The sequence below is a fragment of the Scyliorhinus torazame genome, chromosome 16 (assembly GCF_047496885.1).
Source record: "Scyliorhinus torazame isolate Kashiwa2021f chromosome 16, sScyTor2.1, whole genome shotgun sequence".
Taxonomy (NCBI): domain Eukaryota; kingdom Metazoa; phylum Chordata; class Chondrichthyes; order Carcharhiniformes; family Scyliorhinidae; genus Scyliorhinus; species Scyliorhinus torazame.
Genome location: NC_092722.1, coordinates 60143601 through 60169795, shown reverse-complemented (window position 1 = coordinate 60169795; position 26195 = coordinate 60143601). Strand labels below are relative to the sequence as shown.

At 44.6% G+C, this 26195-nt stretch overlaps 1 protein-coding gene across 7 annotated transcripts in view; it reads right to left on the bottom strand.

The window, feature by feature from the left end:
- hspg2 (heparan sulfate proteoglycan 2) overlaps nt 1-26195 on the bottom strand; it is a 644821-nt gene that overhangs the window by 321358 nt on the left and 297268 nt on the right. For all 7 annotated transcript variants that reach the window (XM_072478556.1, XM_072478557.1, XM_072478558.1 and 4 more), the window contains 9 exons: nt 25192-25265; nt 17679-17819; nt 16513-16695; nt 15567-15746; nt 14039-14157; nt 12622-12733; nt 12192-12302; nt 10669-10796; nt 6550-6636 (listed from right to left, as the gene is read on the bottom strand). In XM_072478556.1, the coding sequence (XP_072334657.1) occupies nt 6550-6636; nt 10669-10796; nt 12192-12302; nt 12622-12733; nt 14039-14157; nt 15567-15746; nt 16513-16695; nt 17679-17819; nt 25192-25265 (1135 nt within the window). The remainder of the gene's footprint in view (nt 1-6549; nt 6637-10668; nt 10797-12191; nt 12303-12621; nt 12734-14038; nt 14158-15566; nt 15747-16512; nt 16696-17678; nt 17820-25191; nt 25266-26195) is intronic.

The following is a 26195-nucleotide window of genomic DNA, read 5'->3' as shown; positions in this document are numbered from 1 at the left end:
AAACGTCCTTCGTTTCGAGGTGGTGGCCACTGGCAGTACTTTTGTTACTCCTGTTGGCACAGTCACTGAATCCGCATTGGAAACATTGTCCATCTTTTCTGTAACCCCAGTCGTTAGATCAGTGGTGTTACCGGTCTGATTGACAGTTTCCGTCACATTGTCACCTTCAAGGATCTTCTGGCACTCAACTGGAATCAGTTCTTCAGACTCCAGCTTTACTGGCGGAATCCAGACTTTGCAGAATTCTGTCAGATTTCTTCTTAAAGGATTAAAAGGTCTTGGTCAGCAAGCAAAAACATATTTTCCTTCTTTAAAGAAATATTTACATAGAATTTGATCATTTGGCCTCAGACTGATGGCCAGTTGGTTAGTTTAAAATCAGTTTCATTTTAGGTCGGCTGCTTTGAGCTGTTTTACTTGAGCACAAAGACTGCGTGCTGAAGACTCTATTGTTCGCAACAATAGCTATGTTTCAGCCAAGTAGGTTTTCTTTTGTTTACATGTACTTGTGTGTCAGTGTGGAAAGGCTTTAAGCAACAAACCGCCATGTTTGAAAGCCCTGACCAACAAGTAGCCAACATGGTAGCCCCCATGTTAGTGCACAGGTTAATTAGCAGCGGAAGCAGAACAGAAGAGCTTGATTAGGCAGTGAATAAAGCAAAGGCCCCAGACTAGTCTGTACATGAAGGTCAATTATCATCCTTGCACCAAAACCTGCTCTCACCTGCTCCTCATCTCAATGCAATCCTCAAAAAGAAACTACTACCGTTCCAAAAGCAAACTCTCATCCTGTATTTGACTGCATTCCTCAGGCTGTCGTAAGCTGGAAAGCAACCTGAGCTCTTAGTCACATAGAAAGCAGCGCTTAAAAGGATGCAAACCCGATCAAACTTCATTGATTCGTCGACAGATAACTCCAAAACAATCCCCACGACTTAAGATAGGAAACACCAAACGTGACAGTGAGAGTACTCAGATATGAAAACGCCCCAAGGCTCCCCAACGTTCACCATCAGCTTTGTGCAACTAACTTGGCAACTCTGGCCCTTATTTGAGTGTTTATCGCTCATCTCAATGGAATTGGCCGGCCGGCTGCAAGGAAATGACAAAAGTAAAACATGCAGAGTGAGATTTTGCAATTCAGCTGACCAGTAGATTTTTGTAAAAAAATACGGTCTTGTAGACATTCCTTCTCATTACCTGCTGCATTTTAAATGAGGCCTTCATACCCATTTTCCAGTTGATTTAGGTGAAGCTAATGCAACAAACTGGAGAAATCAGCTGTACTGGGGATTAAACCAGTGACAAAGGAGTCCGTTCTGTGGGCTTATAGTGCAAACAAGTCAGACTTTGTTCAGTTACTCAAATTGTTTCCTTGATGCAGGACAGCTGGAAAGTGATTTTTGATTTCACACCGTGTTAAAATCTTTGAAAAAAAAAGTCCTCAGGCACTGTGTAAAACCAAACCAGAAACAACACATCTGGATGTAATAATGGGATATTGAGGGTATTCAAAGGATGTAATGACAGGATAACTAAGGTATTCAAAAGGATGAGTCACAAGGGGTGCAATTTATTTCTCACATCATTTGACCTTTGCAGAGATTAGAAAACACCCTCCATCCAATTTCGCAAATAATTTTTACAGTAATTAATGTTGGTAGAACCACTTCCCTTTAATAGTAATCATTGGGTTGTGGGGGTGAGACCCATGCAGATACGGAGAGAATGTGCAAACTCCAAACGGACAGCGACCCGGGGCCGGGAACGAACCCGGGTCCTCGGCGCCGTGAGGCAGTAGTGCTAATCACTGCACCACCGTACCACCCTCTATCAGTAATAATAAGTGCAATTTAAATAATTATCCTTATTCAAGCCCAACAAAGGGGGCAAATAAATCATTACGGAAAGGTGGGAAACTACCAATGGGTGGCGAGAAAAAGAACCCCAAGTGCATGCCCAGTGCCAGAGCTAGACTAAAGAATCCACAGGAGGAGCTCGATTGTTGCTGAGCTGCTCCATTGACACACATTACAGCGAGTGCCCTGCAGCTGGCTCCACTGAGGGAGGGTCCAATTTCAAAGTACCCCTCACAGGAACAGTCTCAACACCTCCAACCCAATCTGTATTGGGAAATAGACGCTTGCAACGGAGCCTCTCTGGGACCCTTCCAGTAGTTGACATCACCAAATATCCCAACGGGAAGACTTGACTCTAGGGTTTATCGACGGCAAGAAATGTTCACCCCAAGAAAAAAGATAAAGCACATTCCAGGTGTTCTTTTACCAAAAAGAGCGATTTTAACAGGGCCATTCCCTCAAACCTTTCCTATGTCTGTTTAAAAAACAATTTGCTTTATTACAGTCTCAGTTTCTGCATTGTACCAACCACTAATATGCACTCATTCCGGAGAGCAGCCAAAATAACATTAACTCTGTTTATTTCTCCACTGATCCTGTCAAACCTGCTGAGATTTTCGAGCATTTTATGTTTTCGTTTCAGACTTCCAGCATCTGCAGTATTTTGCTTGTGTATGGTGCTAATATTTATCGGCCCCATCATCTCCTCACTCTACCGAATGAGGTGTCACAGCTTTCAGCCACATAGTACACAGTAAAAGTGATAATTATAACTCAGTGGTCACACTCCCTCCATTGAGTGGCAGGTCTTGGGATTCAAGCTCCACTCCAGGCTGACACTTTATTGCAGCACTAAGAGGGTGCTGCAGTATCTTTCAGATGGATTCTCCGGTCCCCCCACTGCGTATTTCTCGGTGGTGCACCGTTCGCTGGCGGCGGGATTCTCTATTCCTGCCACTTGTCAATTGGATTCCCAATTGATGGCAACCCACACCGCCGGGAAACCTACAGGCAGGAGGTGCGCTGCTGGCAGGTACAGCGAATCCCAATGGCCACAGAATTCCAGCCCCAGATGTTAACACAAGGCCCTGTCTTGTCTTCTTAGATGGTAATCTGCCAAGGCAAAGCTGAAACCTAATAGTCCTTCACTAGTTAATATGGGGAACCTGTCAGTTTCACAGCATCAACTCACTTTCAGGGTGGGAGATAAATTGAGACAATTCCACATCACTGCAGCTTTGACCCTACTGGGAGGAAGACCATTCCGGCACTTACAAAATCACACAGCTGCAAATAAACAATTTTACAGTGCGGTAGAAGATTAGAGCAGGCAGCATCCAAAGACTGTTAAAAGGAAGTTATGCTAAACCTCTATAAATCACACGTTAGGCTCCAGTTAGATACTGTGTCGAATTCTGAGCGCCACAATGTAGGAAGAATGCAAAAATCTTAAAGAGTGGGAAGAGCAGATTTACTGGAATAATGGGGAGAAACAAGAGAAACTGCGGTTGTTTTCCTCAGATCAGAGAAAGTTGAAGGTAGAGGTGTTGAAAATTAATGAAGGTTTTTGACAAGAGTAAATAAGCAGAAACTGTTTCCGCTGGCAGGGGGGTCGGTAACCAAAAGAGGCAGATTTGAGATAATTAGTAAAAGAACCAGATAGGGGACGAGGAAAACATTTTCTTTAACGCAGCGAGCATTGTGATTTGGAATGCACAGCCTGAAAAGCTGGTGGAAGCAGATTCATTCATTATTTTCTAAAGGAAATGAGACAAATACCTGAAAGGGAAAAAAATGTTGCAGCAGAAAAGGGCAGAAGAACTGACCAAAAGGCTCCAGAAGTGCATTTATTAAAATGAGGGGTCAGATTTGCGGAAGGTAATTTGGCATGGACACTAGAGTGAGTACTGAGCATTCCTGAACCAGTTACCTACCCACCCTGCAGCACAACTCCAACCTCAGAACCCCAAACACTACAACCGCCTACTCCAGCAATCCTTTATGGCGTCTCTGGGGGACAGAGTACCAATAGGCCCACACTAGTTTTGTTGTCCATGTTCATTCAGAAGCCGCCAGAAACTCCAAAACAGCCCCAATTGACTTCACAGAAGATTCAAATTGGTAATCCCCAAGTACAAGTCTGTTGAAAATATCTCAGCATTCCTGTTAATTGTCATGTTGAATATGATAGCTCCTCACTGGAAAGTAACAGCTGGAGTCGGCCCCAGTTCACCCTGTGGGTTAATCACACACCGAACTCTTTCCGATGCCAGTAAAACTGTCTGATCAGAAATGAGCAGGTTAAACAGGAGCTCTTCCAAACTCGCAAGCTTTCATTTAATGGGATTGTGGGATACACCTGGCAATTTGCATACTGTGTGTCAATGATTCTCAGTGGGGGGCGGTAATTTACAAAGCTAGGATAAATAAGCGCGGGAGAAATTATTAGCAATAACTGAACTGTGAGATTGAAGCAGGCTTTGGGATTAGAGCAGACTATTTAGAATTGTGGAAACATCCAACCACAAAGACAATATCATCGGACATTCAGCAGATATGTCCCATTCATAGGTTGGACATTTTGCAGCTGTGTTATTGCTTCATTCTAATGTACCAACAGGCGCTCAAGCCTTTAGGTGAAATCAAGCTCATGAACCCACAAAAGGTCAATAGGTTTGTTGGCTGGAAGATTCCGGCCATTCACACCGGTGAGTTCTTCCGGTCCCGCCAATGGCACACCCCCACCGTGGGTTTCACAGTGCCACGGGGGGCATTCAATGAGACCAAAAGATCCCGGCAGTCAATGGCGAGCGGCCGCAAAACAAGCAGCGGGATGAGCAGTAAATTCCACCCATTTGTTTGCAATTCTATCTAGTTTGCGTCAAGTATGAAGAATAAAACTTTTAAATAGTCTCAAACCAAGCTATCCATGAAACAAAATTTGCAATTGTGAAAGGACCATAAGAGACAAAAATGCATAGCAATCACCATCACTACAGTAAGCCTTCAGTACAGACACACAAAGAGAGTCCAAGCCACCAAGAAGCACCTGCAGACCATCAGTCTGCAACTATACACGAGCTCCCACATCACAAAGCACCAACTCCAACTAATTCATGCAAAACCCTTTGGCTTTTCCACGGTAAGTAACATAGGCAATTATTATTAACCCCTTTTTTACAGAAGCTGAAAGTCCAGACTCTTGGTCTGCTGGTCAAAAGGAAGCTCTAGTCATCTGCTACATTAACAGAGGCTGGCAAGGAATCTGCTCTAGATCAGATGCCTAGCTTCCATTATGGCCAGAAGGAATTCCTGTCTCCTAAGAAATTGACAGCGAACCCAATACATGTGAAAGGGTGATGGCTGATAACAGTAGGGAATATCCTAATGGCTGTTAACGTTATCTCAACAGCCTGTCATTCTGCCCTTCCAGCTTCTGCCCCAAGGAGTGAGGTAGTTACCGACTATCAGTCTAGTAATGATTATTTAAACTTTCTTCTCTCCAGACTCTCCACATATAGCATGCAGAAGATCCTATTTGGCTCTATGGATATACTGTTGTATAACAGATTACTCTCAATTACACCCCATTAAAAACCAGTGATCATACATTTCAGCTCAATGCCATTTACAGTATAATCGAAGAGCAGTACCATCTTCCTACTGATATTTAAATGACATTTTGTATGACAGGTTTATTGTCTCGAGCGAACCACACAGCATCTTTCTGCTCATTTTACTACAGTTGATGAGGCTGGATTTTTCCATCCATTAAGGTATACTCCTGCATGCTCAATCTACTGTATAGAGTTTGGGAGAAGCTACAAGTGAATTGTCTGCTTTCAACAGTGTCATATTCCTGATACAGAAGGATTTTCAATGTTATACTGCTTTCTTTGTAGGGAGTTAACAGCAGAAACAGTGGCACACTGAACAAAGAGGATTTGTCAGCTCAACTTTAAAATGCCCATTCCCACCATAATTGAGATGAGCCAAGCTCATTCTCACTGGGGCTCCATGAGATCAGATAAAAGGGATCTCCACCCCTTCTCTAACTGGGCTGGATTGCAAGTCCGGTTCGATACAGGACAAGCTGACTCAATACTACTTCAACTCTTTGAGAAGACATGTTATCATCTTCAAGTTGACACACAGAACAAAGAAAGCAGATTTCAATTGAAAATCTTTTTTAAAAAACCAGACCGTCCCTTTTAAAATCGAATCCCCGATTTATTAGCAACAGCGAGGTTCTTTTAGTCAGAGAATTACGAGTCAAAGTACAAAGACCTTGCTGTTAAATTCAGGGATTCACGTTATACGGACTTGGTTAAATTGAACCCTTTCACCGGAGTTCGACAATAGTCAGGACTAAACAAAAGTTCCCTGGATGGTAACTGAATTTGAATGCGTTGGTCGAGTTCTGGGCACTTCACTTTTGGCATTTAGCAAACAACATGAATGTAAATGAGATACAGAGCTTGGTACACACAAACCGGTGAAGGGGTCAGTACATCTGAATGAGATGCTGGTTCTTGGAATTGACACCACATTTGAAGCAGCTCCACATTCTAGATTAAATATGTGGGTCCTTGGGCTAATTACCTGGAATACCCACTTAGGAAAAGATAGCAATGAACAGTAAAAATAGTGTTAAAAAACCAAGACATAGGAGGGTCTTGGCGGGCAATACCTTTCGCAGTTTCTGCCTTCATAACCACTAGGGCAACGATCACAAGTCGGTTGACCGTCTGTGTCCTGGAAACAGGTTGGAGAGAACCTGAGTGGAAAACAAAACCATATAAAAGGATGTAAGCTTCTTCAAGATTTTGGAGTAAAATTTTCACAACGGCTGTACAGGCTAAGGGACCAGGACACAAGTGAAAAGTATTTGAAACATTTTAACATAAAATTCAAACCGTTTTTTGTTTTGTTTTTCTTTTACTGATGTTTGACCCAACGTGTCCGTCTCGCTGGAAGTTGTTACAATCAACGTGGAAAATGACCTGCCTTTTGCAACGATCTGGCTGGAAATTTTGCTCAGCGGCTTGATGAGTGGGTTAGATAGGTTACTCACAAACTACTACACAATTGAGTCCACTCATGGAGGCTCTGAACACAGTTCAGAAAAAGGGGATCGATGACTGAAACATGCACATACATGAATAATGTGTATAAAGACAATATTGGAACCTGTCAAAGCACAAAGAATGGACTGTCTTTTGAATCTTCAGGAAGTTCTTTGACCTATGGCTGCAATGCTGCACGCTCAGGTATAAATTTGTAAAAACTTCTATTAATTCTTGATCTCTACCTGAATCTCGAGCTGATAAACACTCCTCTGGAACTTGGGTTACTCACCTACCATTGCCTTGGACACCTCCAAGCCTTTCAGAAAGTGCATTTCTAAATAGGCTACCTTGAATGCATGCCATTAAACATGCAAAGCTATCTAGTTTCCTGTCAAGCCCACTGGTTTCTCATGGAATCAGTGACTCATCACACTTCATCAACACGGTAGTTCCCCACAATTCTCCCTTCCCTCCCATTATTTCTTCTCCATCCAATCGTGTCCATTCTTTTACACTCTATGGCCAACATGCTCACGGTTGCCTGCAGTGAAACAGTAAAATCATTGTCATTCGATCTCCTCCAAACTCTTCATTGGACACTGTTCATCACTTCTTTCCTATTCTTTGAAGATGGTGGGAGTAGAGTTTCCGTTGGATAGCACTGTGCAACTTGCCCAAAATCAGCCAAGCCAGCACACAAGATTGAGGAATTGTGTAAGTACAACTGAAGTCCAGCACAAATCCAACTTCTGCTGTGGAGAAACTGGCCCCATCCAAAAACTGACCATGCCCCCAGATTGAATTAATCCGAATGGTACATTTTCCCCAATTAGTCCATTTTGCAGCCATTCGATGAGATTGTTAACATTGATCATTTTCAGTGATTTGTTGTAAGGCTACCCTCTTATCGTAGACAGTCCCTCAGACCTGAATCTGACTTGCTTTCACTCCAGTTCAATGGGCTTCGAGATGGCTGATAAATCCAATGTAGGTGACATGTAGGCAGTCCTTGAAAGGCCGGAAAGAGGTGTTTGTTTGGAAGTTTGTGTGCTCTCTCCAATAGCTCCACCTTTCACTACATGCCCCTGATGAAATCTCTCGATGTCTTCACAAATGAACCTTCTCCGTTTTGGTCAGTGACTTGCTGGGGACCCCTATGAGTCGGCAGAGATGTCTGACCTCTTCAGGGAGGCTTTGAGAACATCTCGAAGGTGGTTCTGCTGTCCTGGGAGTCTGCTGCTCTGACCCAAGTTCTGTGTAGAGCAGTTGCTTTGGGAGTCTGGTGTTAAGTACATGACCGACACGTTTGCCCAGTAGCACTGGCTTTGAGTGATTGGTGCTTTGATGCTGGGCAGGTTGGCTTGGGCGAGGATGCTGCTATTAGACATTTCTTGCCACTGGATGTGGAGGATATTGCGAGGGCACCTTAGGTGGTACTTCTCCAGTGCTTTAAGATGCCTGCCATGGGTTGCCTAAATCTCCTAAACATAAGTGCACAGTGATCTCTGGTGCCCGGTAAACCATGACCGTAGTCTTGGGGTTCAGACTAAGATTTGGTCCTCAAATACTGTCTCTCCTCAGTTGGTTGAACTGGCATACTGAAGACGATAATTCATTTAACTGTCTACCTTTGTCTACAGTGAGAGGAAGCTTCCATGATATGGAAAATGAACGACATTTTGCAGGATCTCCTCTCGAACTTAATTGATCGGTGTTTAGAGAAGGGCCCATTTTTTCACACAGACACCTAAAACTGCTTATTTTAAACCAATTTTCAGTGGTATTAGTAAAACTGAAATGAAAATCGCTTATTGTCACAAGTAGGCTTCAAATGAAGTTACTGTGAACAGCCCCTAGTTGCCACATTCCGGCGCCTGTTCGGGGAGGCTGGTACGGGAATTGAACCATGCTGCTGGTCTGCCTTGGTCTGCTTTAAAAGCCAGCTCTTTAGCCTTGTGCTAAACCAGCCCCTAACTGCACCAGGTTATCACAGAATATCAGAATTTTGTTTTTTAGGCAGGGAGGGAAAAAATAAGAAATCACACGGTAACGCACTGACTGCTTCATGGACAATTTTATATTTACGTTTCCAACAGTCTTTCACTCTTGCTCAGAGTACACGGCAAAATGTTTTGTACAACTGGAGATCTCTCCTCAGTTGTTACATCAAGTGTACAACACAGAAATGGGCCGTTTGGTTCAACCTGCCAATGCAACCTGCCAATGCTGATGTTTTAGGTTTCATGCAAGCCTCCTCCCACTCCCCTTCACCTAACACTATCAGAGTCTCCTTCTATTCCTTTCAAGCTCATGTGTTTACTGAGCTTCTCCTTAAACACATTGATGCTATTCACTCCATCTACTCCATATGAGTAATGAATTCTGCATTCCAATCACTCTCTGGGAAAATAAATATTTCCTGAAATCTGGAAACATTCTCTCTATGCCTACCTTTCATTATCTTAAAAACCTCTGCCAGGTTGTCAACACCTCAGCAATTATATTGTTATGGTCTAAGGGCAATCAAACATTGTTAAACAAGGTGATGGATATTTGTACACCAATAAATAGAGATGGGGATCTCATAGCGTATTGGGTCCCCGCCTCCAAGCCAGAAGCTCCGGGTTTGAGCGCCATCCCCAGACTTGATGGCTAAGGAAGGTGCATCCGCAACGCAGCCAACAAGTTGAGTATCAACCTGTAAAATCCTTCCAACAGGCCAATAACGGACACTAAGAGTGGGGAGACTCCTGCTCAGCCATGTTTGATGTGTAGTGACACTGCCTTAAGCTATAAGCCTCTGGTGACAGGCTAGTGACCTTCTCCAGGAAGAAAATTGCTATGGGAACAAATAACACTCTGCCTTGTGCGCCACTGGGTATGGGAAAAGAAACAAATGGGACACTGGTTTGTTGGACTAGCATGGACTGTGAACTAAATCAATAAGTTCCCTCCAGGAAAGTGAGCGCTGTGTTTTAACTTCAACTAGCATGGATCCAGTTAACACAAGTTTCTTCTAGGAGAAGGCTTATAATTTCACTCCCTCTCGGTGTTGCAATTATCCTCATCTTTTTCTTATTTATCAAACATTATGCTGACAAGTCAATCAGCTAAAACACTGGAAAGTGTAGCAAGTTGCCATATCTTTGTGGTTTGGGGGGGGGGGAGAAGAGTGGGGGGAAGAGAGGTGGAAGCAGAACATTTAGTGCTAATAATCATCTTCAACATAATACAAATCGCTCCCACTTCTGGGGAAAGTAAAAGGATCGACAGCTATATGGAGCAGCTTGAGGTGTAAGTGCGGAGCAGCTTGAGGTGTAGGTGCGGAACAGCTATCAGCAATGGGACAGTAAAGGATTGAGCTGCAGTATCAGAATAGGACTTATTTAGTCTGAAAGCAAGGGTATGCCACATGCTCCTACAAGCAATACAAGGTTCCAATCTCAAAGGAGACAAGGGTTTTAAGCAGTTTCCCAATTAGCATAGTTAGTGATTTGTAAATGCTTATGGAGGTTAAGTATTACATTATTATACTACTTGTTCATTATTTATTATTTTATTATTTATTTTACTTGTTCATTATTTCAAATTGTTTCATTGACATTAATCAACAGCAGATTTTCCATTAAACAAGAGCTCTGAAAGAAAAGGAAAATCTACCAAACTGTTTTTTTTATTTCATGGCACTCTTTCTATATTATAAATAAATCGTATTTCTTTTTTAAGAAAAGGAAACTCACTGAGTTGAGGGAGTGGTTGCTGGACAAGGACAAGGTCGACAGTCATTTGATGTTCCACCTTTGGCATCCCCATAGAAACCTGACCCACACTGTTCACATCGAAGGCCCTCAGTGTTGTGCTGGCATCCCTGTATTCACACAACAAGCCAAAGAAACTTCAAATCATAGCCGCTAATATCTGGGTAAGATTGTAAACTGATAAAAGGCAACAAAAAAACAAAAACCTGATAATTCAGACAGCATTCCCAACATTGAACACGTTAACACAGATTTCCACACAATTTTAATATGCACTCTCCCTCGGTACAAAGCTATTTGTGAGAGACGAGGGCAAAAGATCTTGCATCGCGGAAACAACTGTATTTGAAACCTATTTAAAATAGGATGCTAAATTTCTCTAACGTTGAAGTATAATGTTGATCAACAGCAGATCCAAAGATGTAATCACACATGCATTATATGTTAGCAGACCAAAAGTGAAAATTTTATGTGGCTACAGTATTGATTGTGGTACTTATTCACTCTTCAAAACTGCTTCATTGGGCTGGATTCGCCGCCCCACCGTGTCACATTTCAGGTTCACCCCGCCGGCGGGATGCTCCATTATGCCAGCCGGTCAATGGGGTTTCCCATTGTGGGACAGCCCCACGCCGTCAGGAAACCCCCGGGCTGCCGGCAAAACGGAGCATCCCGCCGGCGGAGAATCCAGCCCATTGACTTTGATCGACAGTGGACTCTCCATTAAACAACAGCATTGACAAGGAAGCCCAAGGGAGTACTTATTAATTCACAGCACTCTCCAATTTTCAGAGAATCATAGAATGTCTCCATTGCAGAAGGAGGCCATTCAGCTCTGCCGAGTCTACACTGATCATCTGAAAGAGCACCTACCTAGGCCTACTCCCCCACCCTATCGCTGTAACTCCATGAACGCACCTAACCTTTGGACGCTAAGGGACAATTTATCATGGGCAATCCACCTAGCCTGCACATCGGAAACCGGAATACCTGGAGGATACCGACGCAGACATGGGGAGGAAGTGCAAATTCGACAGTCACCCAAGGTTGGAACTGAACCTGGGTCCCTGGCGCTGTGAGGCAGCAGTGTTAACCACTGTGCCACCCATATTATATTTTATAATAGGCTTTAACATTGCAGCAATTTGCCATTTTATTAAAATTAACTGACCCAAAGTGAAGATAGAAACTCGGCAAGTGCGGTTTGCAGGGTTTGGTGAGACACTGTGAATCTCATTCTGTCACACAAAGACAATGTCCAACATTCTGACTGGGGAAAAGTCTCCAAACTGCTGAGTTGGCAAGTTATCAGTAGTATATGCAGATTATGCCATGGAAATGACATGAATCATAACAAGCGCAAAGAAACGGAGGAATCAAAAGACCAACCCCGAAGTCCAAAAGCAAATATCATTTCCCGACGTTATTAACAAAGCTGGAAAATGTTACAGAACATATCAATCAGTATTTGGAATTGAAGAAGCATTTTGTGGATTTATTCATACCAGGCATTTCCCAGTGTCTCCATCGCAGTCGGAGTGTCCGTTACAGTCACAGCGCTCACACATTCCCAGGTACAATCCAGTCGCTGTGCGTGTGTAGCCAAAGGCACATTCCTGCACGAAAGGAATTTTGCAAGAGTTTGTTTCAAAAATAAGCTGTGAATCCATCATTTTTTAAAACATTAAAATTATTGCAACCACCTTTCTTGAAAAAATTCAAACAACATTGACTAGATTAAAACGTTCAGTGTTTTCAAATTGCTGTGGGTGAGAACTAGTTAGACAGAGATGGTAACATGCAAATATATTCAGAATTTTGGCCTCTTGGTTTTGAGTCAAGATGCAAGTTTTCCCAATTTGACCAGGGAGCACTTTTGGATGTCCAGAGACCATCGTAGGTGCTGAGTCAATGCAAGTTTTTCCTTTCTTTTACCTGACATGATGATCCTTTGTAACCTTCCGGGCAAATACATTCCTCCACCTCAACTGCCTGTTTCTGCCCAGTAGGATTTGGGACCGCTACATCCATATGGATCTGGGATATTCTGAAAAAAGAACAGCAGCATTAATCTCCAAACATTGCTGTCCTCCTGAAAACGGTTGGTTTCTTGTCCCTGATTTGCTGTTACATACAGACAGAATTTCTATCCAAATGTGTCTCCAATCTAGAGAGATTTTTTTCCTCTAATATCGAGGATCTGTAATAATTTTTGAAAACTGATGGGACAACGCAATGTACATTTAGAATCATAGAATTTACAGTGCAGAAGGAGGCCATTCGGCCCATTGAGTCTGCACCAGCTTTTGGAAAGAGCACCCTACTTAAGCCCACACCTCCACCCTATCCCCGTAACCCAGCAACCCCATCTAACCTAAGGGCAATTTAGCATGGTACTCCACCTAACCTGCACATCTTTGGACTGTGGGAGGATACCGGAGCACCCAGAGAAAACCCACGCAGACACAGGGAGAACATGCAGACTCCGCACAGACAGTGACCCAAGCCAGGAATCAAACATGAGATCCTGGCACTGTAAAGCAACAGTGCTAACCACTGTGCTACCCTGCCGCCCTTGGGCATGTCCTTTTAATAGTATGATGAGGTAGAATTCAGAATGTCCAAATACCTAACAGCACGTCTTTCGGGCCTTGTGGGAGGAAACTGGAGCACCCGGAGGAAACCCATGCATTCACAGGGAGAATGTGCAGACTCTGCAAAGACAGTGACCTAAGCCGGGAATCGAACCTGGGACCCTGGTGCTGTAAAGGAGCAGTGCTAACCACTGTGTTATCGTGCTGCCCTTGGACATGTCCTTTTAATAGTATGATGAGGTATTGGGGCTAGAACAATCCTTGTGCTCTAACAGGCCTATTGACATGGACCTTGATCTGGTAAATTCGGGGAAAAGGCAGGCTCAGATAAACTGATCAAATACAAGAAAAACTCACAATGTCACGGTCTGTTTAAGAATTGGTTTTAGGAAAAATAACTCTTTGTTTCCCCAACCCCGCCCCTCAAACCTCTTGTTCATCTATATGTCAGCTAGATAATTTACAAACCATTTTCTACAAATTTGAAGTTTTCTTGACGCCTTTTGCTATATTTTGAGATGCCCGGCATCCCAAATCAATATTAATCAGCTGGCATCAACCATGGACTCAAGTGCTACATTGACGCAACAGAGATTTGCTTTTTATTTTGTTCTGAGATACCTAGCCAGCCGCTAAGCATGGAGCCAAGTGTGTAGCACTGGCAGAAGATAACATAGAAAAGATACTGAAGAGGTTTCCCACAAACAATTTTTGTTTCAAGTTAGAAATATTTATCCAAGGATCTGTCGATACTTAACCTGCTTTCAGTCGTCCCTTCCGTATAACTTGCTCGGATCATGAAAACATTAATACTGGCCAAAGCCATCAGGAGATGTTCTCTGGTGGAAGGCAGGCCATCTGCCCGTCGCCATGCCGACTAGAAAAAAAAAGGCCACTTGTGAATCATTGAAAAACGATACAAATAGGAAGTATGATCTTACTTAGTTCACAAGTTCAACAAAATAATTTGCAAATATCAAAGAATGCAGCTAAATCACGATAATGGGGATCCTCATCCACTTCATTATTCCTTCCAAGCCTTTACATGATTCCCTCTATAGTTCTTACATCCCATGTAATTCTAACAAGGCTCATAATTTGTGGTGGGGAGATTGGAGCTGTTCTACAGTCGACTCTGAGAAGCTACACTGGGAGCAAGGGCACACAAAGAAATGAACTATCTTGCATTTTCCATTCGACTATTGAGTGATTATCCATCTGGCGGTGAGACTAAGTAAACTAGACAAACCCATCCAAGCAAAATGGCGGGCAGCAAGATGTCAGTCTCACCACAACCCAATTTAACAGCTACACCCTAATCATGAGTACTAACCTTCCCCACACACCCCTCCCCCAACTCCCAGCATAAACCCCATTGGCCTGAGTGTTAACCTCCCTCTCCCCGGGGCTGGTTTAGCTCAGTTGGCTGGACAGCTGGTTTGTGATGCAGAGCGAGGCCAGCACAGCGGGTTCAATTCCCGTACCAACTGAGGTTATCCATGAAGGCGCCGCATTCTCAACCTTGCCCTTCGCCTGAGGTGTGGTGACCATCATGTTAAATCACCACCAGTCAGTTGTCCCCCTCAAAGGGGAAAACAGCCTACGGTCATCTGGGACTATGGCAACTTTACCTTTAGTCCCAGCATAAACCCCAATAGAACATAGAACGTTACAGCACAGAACAGGCCCTTCGGCCCTCGATGTTATGCCGAGCCTTGTCCGAAACCAAGATCAAGCTATCCCACTCCCTGTCATTCTGGTGTGCTTCATGTGCCTAGTCAATAACCGCTTGAATGACCTGTGTGTTAACTTCCCCCTGCACCCAATTGCACTGGCTACTGAACACACCCACTGTTTTTGTCAACTGCACCAACTGCATTATGGGTTGGAGATCTCCGCTCCCGTCCGGCAGTTCCTGCCCACATTCAGCAATGTACGGTGTAGGCCTCTTACCTCATCCCGTTGGGTGCCACACATGGAATTAATAGGCCCCTTGGCATCACTGAATAGCAATTGCAGATATCGCAAATAAACTGCGCAGTGGAAGATTACCTCAAAACTGATGATCTTGTCCCTGAATAAGCCAATCCAGTCTCAGCTCAACAGGGCATTAGATACACATATTAGGTTGCCTTTTAACTGAACACAAAGGTCTTGCATAACCCATTTGTGGATGGATGATCCATATCTAAGAATCTAATCAGCAAAGGACTCTCTTCTCCACTCAAGCATTCACTCCATATTTCAAATACACTTGCAACAAGTTAAAGAAATACAATAACCTACTTCTTTAAAAGTAACAGAGAAAGTTGAGGGAATGCCAGGTTGTGGCCTCTTAGCTGTGTAGTGCTCCAGGAAGATGTTGTTGCCTTGTAGAATAACATCAGGCATCCCAGTGATTGGTGAGGAGCCAGGGGAGACATTATGCAGGATAGTGTAACGTAATTCACCTCCATAAGAAGTAACCTGTAAAAATTAATAGGGGGAGGAAGCAATTAATAGTATCAAATTAAGACATAGCCAACCCATATTAGATCATGCACTGAACAGAATCGGTACAGACAGCATCTCTGGCAACCAGGTGTCGACAGAACTGAGACTGAAACTGAATAAACATTGTTCTATCCTTAGAATAAATTAAATTAAACACTTAAATACTTGCACAATTATCTTCATGCAACAGAATTTCATGAGGAAACTACTGAATGACCTCCCGCAGAAGACAATGCTCCTCGCTTTTTGATCACAGTTCAATGTCTCTATACAAAGTCACTGGTCAAATGTTGGAAACACCAAGCTCTCACCCCACACAATTTGTCACTGTGTTTGGTCCTCGTAGATTCATGCATTCTCTAAACTCCCACCACCCGCCCCTCGGTTTGTGTAGATCTTGTTCTGGAAAATTCACCTCAATTCTTTTGAAAGAAAGCATCAGCAAAGAGCTCAAGTTGATAGAGTGAGTATGAACAGGAAGTTCAAAAAGCAGTTTGAGAGTGACTGAACCGAGCAGCAGAAAATTGAATAGCATCCAAAAAAAGCTGGTGGGCAGTAAACTCCCTTACTTCTTTGACAGTTCAAAACAAATTAATATGGAAAACAGAGGTGGAAATATGGAGTAAAGTCACAAGTGCCTCAAAACAGTAATTCGCAAACTGGGTGAAACCACATCTTTTGTTTTGCCTCGATATTGTCATTTGCGATGTCAACCCAAATCAGACAGATCTCCGTTTACCTTATCGCCTTTAAACCTTTCAGGTAGCACCCAGTAGTAGATATCCCGTGGGATTGTGTCAAAGTTCGCAAAAGTCAGTTCACTCAAGCCACTGATTTGAACTCCTTCAGTGATCCTCTGGGTGTGCGCCATATTTGTCAACATGTAGAGATTCCTCTCCCGCTCATCATAAAGAGCTTGGACCTTGCAAAGAGCACACAGCACAATTTGATTCAGGAACAATGAGGAACTGTCAGCAAATCTCAACAGTCAATTTATTTCTACTTGGTTCAACTCAAACATTAACATATTAGGATGGCAACAATAGTCTCTGTCCTCCCTCCTCTGGGCAGCCATTTTTAAGATTTCAGCCTACTTACTATCCATTGCAATAAATTTCACATCATATTTAAAACAATATAAATATTACAATACTAACAAATTAGAATAGATGGTTATTGCTGTGTTACTATTGTAGATAGCTCACATCCATCTTGTGCAAGCCCAAAATAATACATTTTTAAACAAAATCCTTCAGTTTATACAACTCTGTTTCTGCGCACAGTCACGCTATCCCACTGGAAGAGCTCTCAAATCCAGCTCCACATTCCCTCAACAGAAATTTAATCTTCCAAATCCAGCCAGCTCCAGATTGTCACTTGCAGAATTGGGCAACAAAAAATATTGGGACCTTCCTCATAAATCACCCCAATTATCAAAGGAGTTGCTGAAGAGTTAAACTTTGTTGCGAAGTTCCAGCATGGATAAGCTTTTTTTTTTTTTAAAAATTGAAATGCCAAAAGAAAATCCATGGAACACGTGAGATTCTGCAAAGGCGAAAGTTGTGCCAAATCCGAGCTTGATTCTCTCATCTGCAGCACACATATTCCAATGTCGGAAGAGCTTTGGTACAAATTGCTCATTTAACTTGGCTTCCTGCAACAAAATGAGGTAACATTCCCCGAGCAGAGGATATTGAACCTGACGAAGGGATGCCCAGTTTTCCCCTCTGTAAATCCCCCGCACCTATTCTCCGCCAAGTTGAAAAATGCAACCAGTAAATCGGGTTTTTAAAAAAAATCTAAAAATCAACCGCTCCACGAAAAGCCTGGAACCCACATTACAAAGGTATGCTTCCAGATAGCTCCCCCACAAATGTCCAAAGACATTGCTGCTCGCAGACTAACCTGGTCTCGGTGCCAAGAGGAACTGGCACACTCTTTGCTGATCCCCATGCAGAAACATTTCAGGCAACCATCCACATTGGAATCATCCAAATTGAAGGAACCCGTCGAGCATTCATCACATAGCCTTCCAACAACATTGGCCTGTAAAACAGCCAACACAGTGAGAGCTTTATAATAGCTATGTGCAGCAAGCCTGCACACAGTGGGACCTGATTATAGCCCTCTGACATACCAAGGGTTCTGAGATTCTCAAACACAGAACAAAATAAATGATGTTAACAACAACCATATTCTTTTTGTTACAATAGGATTTTGAAAGAGAATCCCTAACAGTAAGATTCTTACATTCATAGAATCCCTACAGTGCAGGAGGACGCTATTCGGCCCATCATGTCTGCACTGAACCTCCGAAAGAGCACCACACCCAGACCCACTCTCCCGCCCCATCCCCGGAACCCCATAACAACACTTAACCCTTGGACTCCCGGAGGTAGCCCATAAAGACAAGGGGAGAAAGTGCAAACTCCACACAGTTACCCAAGGCTGGAATCGAGCCCGGGTCCCTGGCGGTGAGGCAACAGTGCTAACCACTGTGCCACTGTGCTGCCCCTCATCTTGTCACATCATACCAAACATCAACGAAAACATTTTGAAAAGTACCGGTTGCCATTTCATTCCATTCTGCTAACCCTGTGAATGTTGCCTGTTTATTTTAAAGATCTTCAATCATATACAAAATCTTGAATCTTGTGCAATATTTTTAAGTGTTGCTGGGATGGATTTGGAAATCCACTACAGATTCCAAAATCAGACTTATCACAGTGTGGTAAAACCTATGAATAATTAATGCGGTTGTCCATATTGTAGCATAGGAGCTGGGACAGTTCTCCTCAGAATAGAGACATTTAAGGAGAAATTCAATTGGCTTGTTTAAAATCATGAAGGGAGCACAGTGGGGGGAGGGGGGGGAGCAGTGGTTAGTGGGGGGACGGGGGGATCAGAGTTGTTGTTCTTGGGGATTGGCGGAAGGGAGGGGGAGGGTGGGGATGAACTGCTGACAGGGGAAGGGCTTCTAAAAAATGGTAGGAGGAGGATCGATGACAGTGGGAGTCAGAGGGCGGGTCCGAGAAGGTGCGGGATGCAGGCTGAAGGCTGGCCCAAGAGGGGGTATGGTTGATCAGCAGGGTGCCCCATGACTAGGGGGAGTAGATCTGTGGAGATTTGGGAGACCGAGGGCGAAGGAATTTTCATTCTTCTTCCATGTGCACGACGTGTACTCCCGAATAGACTTTGCGTGCGATAAGACGTTACTGGCGGGGCTGGTGGATGTTGAGTATTTGACAATAGTGGTGTCAGACCATGCCCCGCATTGGGTGGACCTGTGGGTGAGAAAAGGGCGGGGCTAGCGCCCGCAATGCAGGTTGGACATGGGGGGAGGAAGAGGTGTGTGAGCAGGTGACGAAGGCCATCTGGAGATATGTGGATTAATGATATGAGGTAGGGTTCGGCGGGTACGGTATGGGAGGCACTGAAGGCAGTGGTCAAGGGGTAGTTTATATTGATTCAGGAACATAGGGAGAAGGCAGAGATAGAAAGGCTAGTGGGGAAATCCTACAGGTGGATAGGAGGTATGCGGATGCCCGGAGGCGGGGCTGCTAATGGAGCGGCAGAGACTGCAGATGGAGTTTGGGCTACTACCTACGGGAAAGGTGGTGCGGCAGTTGAGAAGGGCAAGAGTGGCAGTGTAGGAATGTGGGGAGAAGGCTAGCAGGATGCTGGTGCACCAGTTGAGGAAGCAGGAGGCTGAGAGGGAGATCGGGACAGTGAAGGACGCAGGAGGGAATACGGTCTTGGACCCGGCGAGGGTGAATGGAGTGTTCAGGGACTTTTACAGCAAGTTGTATGAGTCGGAACCCCCAGCCGGGGCGGAGGCGATGAGGCAGTTTTCCGAGGGGTTGGAGTTCCCGAAGGTGGATGAGGAGTTGGTGGAGGGATTGGGGGCCCCAATTGGGCTGGTAGAAGTGGTGGAGGGGCTGGAGGCAATGCAATCGGACAAGGCCCTGGTTCCGGATGAGTACCCAGTGGATTTTTATAAGAAGTTCTTGGGAGTATTGGGGCCGCTGCTGGTAAGGGCTTTTAACGAGGCAAGGGAGCTGGGAGTGCCCCCCCCCCCGACCCCCCGACATTGCCACAGGCTTCAATCTCCCTCATTTTGAAGCGGGAAAAGGACACGGACCAGCGCGGGTCATACAGACTGATTTCCCTGCTAAATGTAGACGCCAAACTATTGGCTAAGATCTTGGCCTTGACAATAGAGGATTCTGTGGCAGGGGTGATAGGGGAGGACCAGACGGGGTTGGTGAAGGGGAGGCATCAGGAGGCTACGTGATATGATCATGATGCCTCCAGGGGGACGAGGGTTAGAGGTGGTGGTAGCCATGGATGCAGAGAAAGCCTTTGATCGGGTGAAGTGGGAATATCTGTGGGAGATCCTAGGGCAGCTTGGATTTGGGCAGGGATTTTTGGACTGGGTCCAGTTATATCAGGCACCGGTGGCGAGTGTGCGGACGAACCGGGTGAGTTCAGATTATTTCAGGCTGCACCGGGGGATGAGGCAGGGGTGCCCACTTTTCCCACTGCTATTTGCCATGGCTATAGAGTCATTGGAGATAGCACTGGGAACGTTGGGGATTTGGCAGGGGATAGTGCGGGGAGGCGTGGAGCATAGGGTCTCGCTATACGCGGATGATCTGCTTCTGTATATTTCAGACCGCTGGGGGGGGGGATTGGAGGGATTATGGGGATATTATAGGAATTCAGTCAGTTTCCGGGGTATAAATTGAATATGTGCAAGAGTGAGGTCTTTGCGATTCAGGCGAGGGGGCAGGAGAAGAGATTGGGGGAGATGCCGATCAAGGTATTAGGGGGGAGCTTTCAGTATTTGGGCATCAGGTAGTGCGGGGGTGGGAGCGGCTGCATAAACTGAATCTGGGTCGCTTGGTAGAACAGATGAGGGGGTGGGATGCGCCCCGCTGTCATTGGCGGGGAGGGTGCAGACAGTGAAGATGACTGTGCTCCCAAGGTTCCTGTTCGTCTTTCAGAGCCTACCAATTTTTATCCCCAGGGGGTTCTTTAAAAAAGTGAATGCGGTGATCTCAGGGTTTGTGTGGGCGGGTAAATCCCCATGGATGAAGAAGGTATTGCTGGAGCAGGAGCATGGGGAGGGTGGGGGTGCAGCTGGCCCTTCCAAACTTCATTCATTATTATTGGGTGACAAAGATAACAATGGTTAGGAAGTGGGTAGTGGGGGAGGGGTCGGTTTGGGAGCACGTGGAGACTGCCTCATGTAGGGGCACAAGTTTAGGGGCACTGTTAAAGCCACTTCTGCCGTTCTTGCCGGCCAGGTACTCCACAAGCCCGGTAGTAGTGGCAGCCCCGAGGGTGTGGGGACAGTGACGACAGTGCATGGGGCTGGAGGGGGCGTCGGTGTGGGCACCGATATGTGATAATCAACGGTTCGCTCCGGGGGGACTGGATGGGGGCTTCCGGAAGTGGCAGCGGGTGAGGATCGAGAGATTTGGAGATTTCTATATCGATGAGGGGTTCCTGAGCTTGGAGGTATTGGAGGAGAAGTTTGAAGTTTAAGCGATCTACAAGGAACTGATGGAGTGGGGGAGCCCCGATAGGGGAGGTGAAGCGAAAGTGGGAAGAAGAGTTGGGTGGTACAGAGTCCAGAGGTTGCGATCTTTGGTGTGTTGGAAGATTCGGGAGCCCAGGGGGTGAGAGAGGCCGATGACCTGGCCTTTGCCTCCCTGGTGGCCCAGAGATGGATCCTACTAGGATGGAGGGACTCGGAGCCCCTAAAGTCGGGGCTGTGGGTTAGTGACGTGGCGGGGTTTCTCAGACTTGAGAAAATCAAGTTTGCCTTGAGGGGATCGCTGCAGTGGTTTGCCCGGAGGTGGCAGCCGTTCAGCGACTTCTTTGAGAAAAATTCGAAAAGAAAAATCACGAAGGGGTTTTGCGAGATTCATAGAATATCATAGAATTTACAGTGCAGAAGGAGGCCATTCGGCCCATCGAGTCTGCACCGGCTCTTGGAAAGAGCACCCTACCCAAGGTCAACACCGCCACCCTATCCCCATAACCCAGTAACCCCACCCAACACTAAGGGCAATTTTGGACACTAAGGGCAATTTATCATGGCCAATCCACCTAACCTGCACATCTTTGGACCGTGGGAGGAAACCGGAGCACCCGGAGGAAACCCACGCACACACGGGGAGGATGTGCAGACTCCGCACAGACAGTGACCCAAGCCGGAATCGAACCTGGGACCAGGAAAACTGTTTCCACAAGCAGTAGGGTCTGTAGCCAGAGGACATAGATTCAAGATAATTGGCAAAGTTTTAAAAAGTATAAACGGTTGATATGGTCTGGATTGTTTGATTGCCGTTTGAGAGGCTGGTAGAAACAGAGTGAATAGCAACTTTGAGAATGGAATTGAATACATACTTGTATTAGTGAGCGGCAGCATGGTTTTGTGAAGGGGAGGTCGTGTCTCACTAACTTGATAGAGTTTTTCGAGGAGGTCACTAAGATGATTGATGCAGGTAGGGCAGTGGATGTTGTCTATATGGACTTCAGTAAGGCCTTTGACAAGGTCCCTCATGGTAGACTAGTACAAAAGGTGAAGTCACACGGGATCAGGGGTGAGCTGGCAAGGTGGATACAGAACTGGCTGGGCCATAGAAGGCAGAGAGTAGCAATGGAGGGATGCTTTTCTAATTGGAGGGCTGTGACCAGTGGTGTTCCACAGGGATCAGTGCTGGGACCTTTGCTCTTTGTAGTATATATAAATGATTTGGAGGAAAATGTAACTGGTCTGATTAGTAAGTTTGCAGACGACACAAAGGTTGGTGGAATTGCGGATAGCGATGAGGACTGTCGGAGGATACAGCAGGATTTAGATTGTTTGGAGACTTGGGCGGAGAGATGGCAGATGGAGTTTAATCCGGACAAATGTGAGGTAATGCATTTTGGAAGGTCTAATGCAGGTAGGGAATATACGGTGAATGGTAGAACCCTCAAGAGTATTGAAAGTCAAAGAGAACTAGGAGTACAGGTCCACAGGTCATTGAAAGGGGCAACACAGGTGGAGAAGGTAGTCAAGAAGGCATACGGCATGCTTGCCTTAATTGGCCGGGGCATTGAGTATAAGAATTGGCAAGTCATGTTGCAGCTGTATAGAACCTTAGTTAGGCCACACTTGGAGTATAGTGTTCAATTCTGGTCGCCACACTACCAGAAGGATGTGGAGGCTTTAGAGAGGGTGCAGAAGAGATTTACCAGAATGTTGCCTGGTATGGAGGGCATTAGCTATGAGGAGCGATTGAATAAACTCGGTTTGTTCTCACTGGAACAAAGGAGGTTGAGGGGAGACCTGATAGAGGTATACAAAATTATGAGGGGCATAGACAGAGTGGATAGTCAGAGGCTTTTCCCCAGGGTAGAGGGGTCAATTACTAGGGGGCATAGGTTTAAGGTGAGAGGGGCAAGGTTTAGAGTAGATGTACGAGGCAAGTTTTTTTACGCAGAGGGTAGTGGGTGCCTGGAACTCGCTACCGGAGGAGGTGGTGGAAGCAGGGACGATAGTGACATTTAAGGGGCATCTTGACAAATACATGAATAGGATGGGAATAGAGGGATACGGACCCAGGAAGTGTAGAAGATTGTAGTTTAGTTGGGCAGCATGGTCGGCACGGGCTTGGAGGGCCGAAGGGCCTGTTCCTGTGCTGTACATTTCTTTGTTCTTTGTTAAGAAGCAAAAAGAATGTTATGAAGAAGGAGCGAGAGAGAATTGGAAACTCTTCGCACCAATCAGTACAGACACAAAGGGCCAAATGGCCTCCAATCTGCTGCAGAAATCTATGGTGATGAAATTGTGTTTTTGGTCCAGATATAATCAGAATAATAATTTCACAGAATTCCCAAGAAAATCGACAAACAGAATAGAAAGGAGGAATGATCGATGACACCGCCCTTGGACCGATTGAGAGAGAGCGGACTAGAGGGTCCCCACACCTGTACATATGTTACTCTTGGGTGTATACTGGTTTGTTTGTTGTGTATTTTTTCCTTTTCATATTCCCATTTTTGTAGATTCCTCTTCGTTTTGTGATGGCCCTGGCGAATGTTATTAGCAATAAATGTAAAATCAATAAAAATATTTTTTTGAAAAACAGAGAGAGTGGACTTCAAGCTGACTACAGTGAGCACACTGGTCAACTGGTGGAAGGGATAATGTTGGGTTGTTACTGTTTTGAATGGTTGGTAGTATTACAAAAACATGGTTAGTTGGAATGGACAGGTTTAACATCAGGAGCTGGTAAAATATCCAGCTGTGAAGAAATCAAAACATATACTGGAGTACATGCGTTATTAATCTCTAAATGTGGTAATGAAGGAGGGAACAGAGTAGGCCGGGGAGAGGGGAAGAAGGTTAGACAGGCAGAGAGTGGGGCATGGTGACAGAGTAATTAACAGAGGGAGAGAGAATTTGACCAAAGGGTGACAAATCCAAACACTGGATTAAAATGGCTTTTAAAATGTTTATTTGAGCGCTAACAAATTGACAATCCAGCAAGTGGTAATATAAAGTCTGATGGGAGTGTCCCTTTAAGAAATGTTTTTGTCTTATCACATGGCTTCAGTGATGTCATTGTGTGGGTGGAGCTGGGCTGTTGCGCTGTGAGTTTGTTTTACTTTCGTTTTGCGTTTTGGACTGGCTTTTGAACTGCACAGGTTGAAAGAAGTGTCTCTCTATCTTCATTTTAAAAGCTGTTTCCAGACTACTTGATAACTTAAACAAGATAACTTCTTTCTGGAAGGAATTCAAACCTGCTGTTTTGGTAAAAAGGGGTATTTGGTTTATGGGATCTTGTTATTGAATTGGAACAGTTAAAGGGGGGAATTCATTCAGGGTTATACATAGATGACTGCAGCTGAGTGGGGTCTTTATGTTTGTCATTGATAAAAATGCTTACTGTGTGTTTTTAAAAATGTTAACTAAATTCATAGAATAAAGCTTGTTTTTTGATTAAAAGCGCCTAAGAAATCTGTTGAGTAACACCTGAAAGGCAGGCTATGTGCTCATCGTAACCAAAATCAATAAACAGTTGTAGGTCAGGTGAACTCCATGATATACTTTGGGGTTTTCTAAACCCTGGCCCATAACAAAAGAAAGTACAAAAATACGTTATTGTGCATTTGGAAAACATGCAATAATATGACTGAACCAAAGGTACATAAAATACAGAGTACTGAAAAGAGGCTAATAGATCTTGTTGATACTATGGCCATAATTAACTCAAAATGACTACTGAGTTGGAACTATTTACTAATATCCATGCTCTCTACATCCACTGCATGGATGTTCTATGTAAATACCTCCAGGTCTAGGGCCATGTTCACTGTATTAATGTCTAACACTCTCAAGTGATTATAATATACCTACCTTACACGGACAAGATCCATCATATGATTCTGTTGGGTCTGTTCCTCTGTTGTCACAATTTGAAATATGTCCAGCTGTACAACAAAACAAACATCCTTAGAAATTCTGTTCTGAATCATGTCAAAGCATGTCAAGATTCATGAGACACAATTTCCTACCTTACAACAGTGACTACACTCAATTGAAACTCCTAGCCAGGTCCTGAGGCTGTGAAAGAAGCTATATAAATGCAGGCTCTTTCTTTAGAATATGGAACCCGAAGCTTTTTTCAAACTCGGTAACAGTGTTATTAGATAAAATATGGGATGTTAAGTTGAGTATGGGCACCAGTGGTTCCATTTCAAAGTAATATATTTTACTACAACAGTCACGTCTTGCCAATTCCCAGATTAGTGACTTGGGTGAGACTGGCAAACACAGAACAATCGTACACCTGTAACCTTTGGGAACTGACCCTGAAGGAAACGACCTGGACACAGCTTACTTTGCATTTCACTTCACCAGATAGATGATTTAGTCCATCCATCCAGTCTTATTGAAACCAACGTCCAGGGGTTGGATTGTTTCAGATGTGAGGTTTCATGAAATGGTTATGTTTTTGAACTGTCTCTTTCAATTCAGGTAACACAGGATTTCTGCCAGGAGTAAGCCCCATTTGATCTGTAACCGAAACCTATTGAAAATCAAGTGGCAGGTTTCACACCGGGAACACAGGCGACACAGAGGAACACAAAGGGGAAAGAAGCAAACGCAACCTCGCAGTTTTTGCTGCAGCGAAGAAAAGGTGCTTTTGTGTGAAGAGCTCAGAAATGCTTGTAAAAGTAGATATTAAAGTTTTACATTTGGAAGGGGAAGGCAGCAGGACTTTGAGATTCAAGGAACAAGGCTTCACCTAGTTGAGCCTTGCTGGTGAAAGTCTGATTTGGATTACTTTGAGTGGCCCGATTTCCCAAGGACACCAGAAGCTTTGACCTGGTGTGCAGGGGGAAATCAGCTTGCTCGGA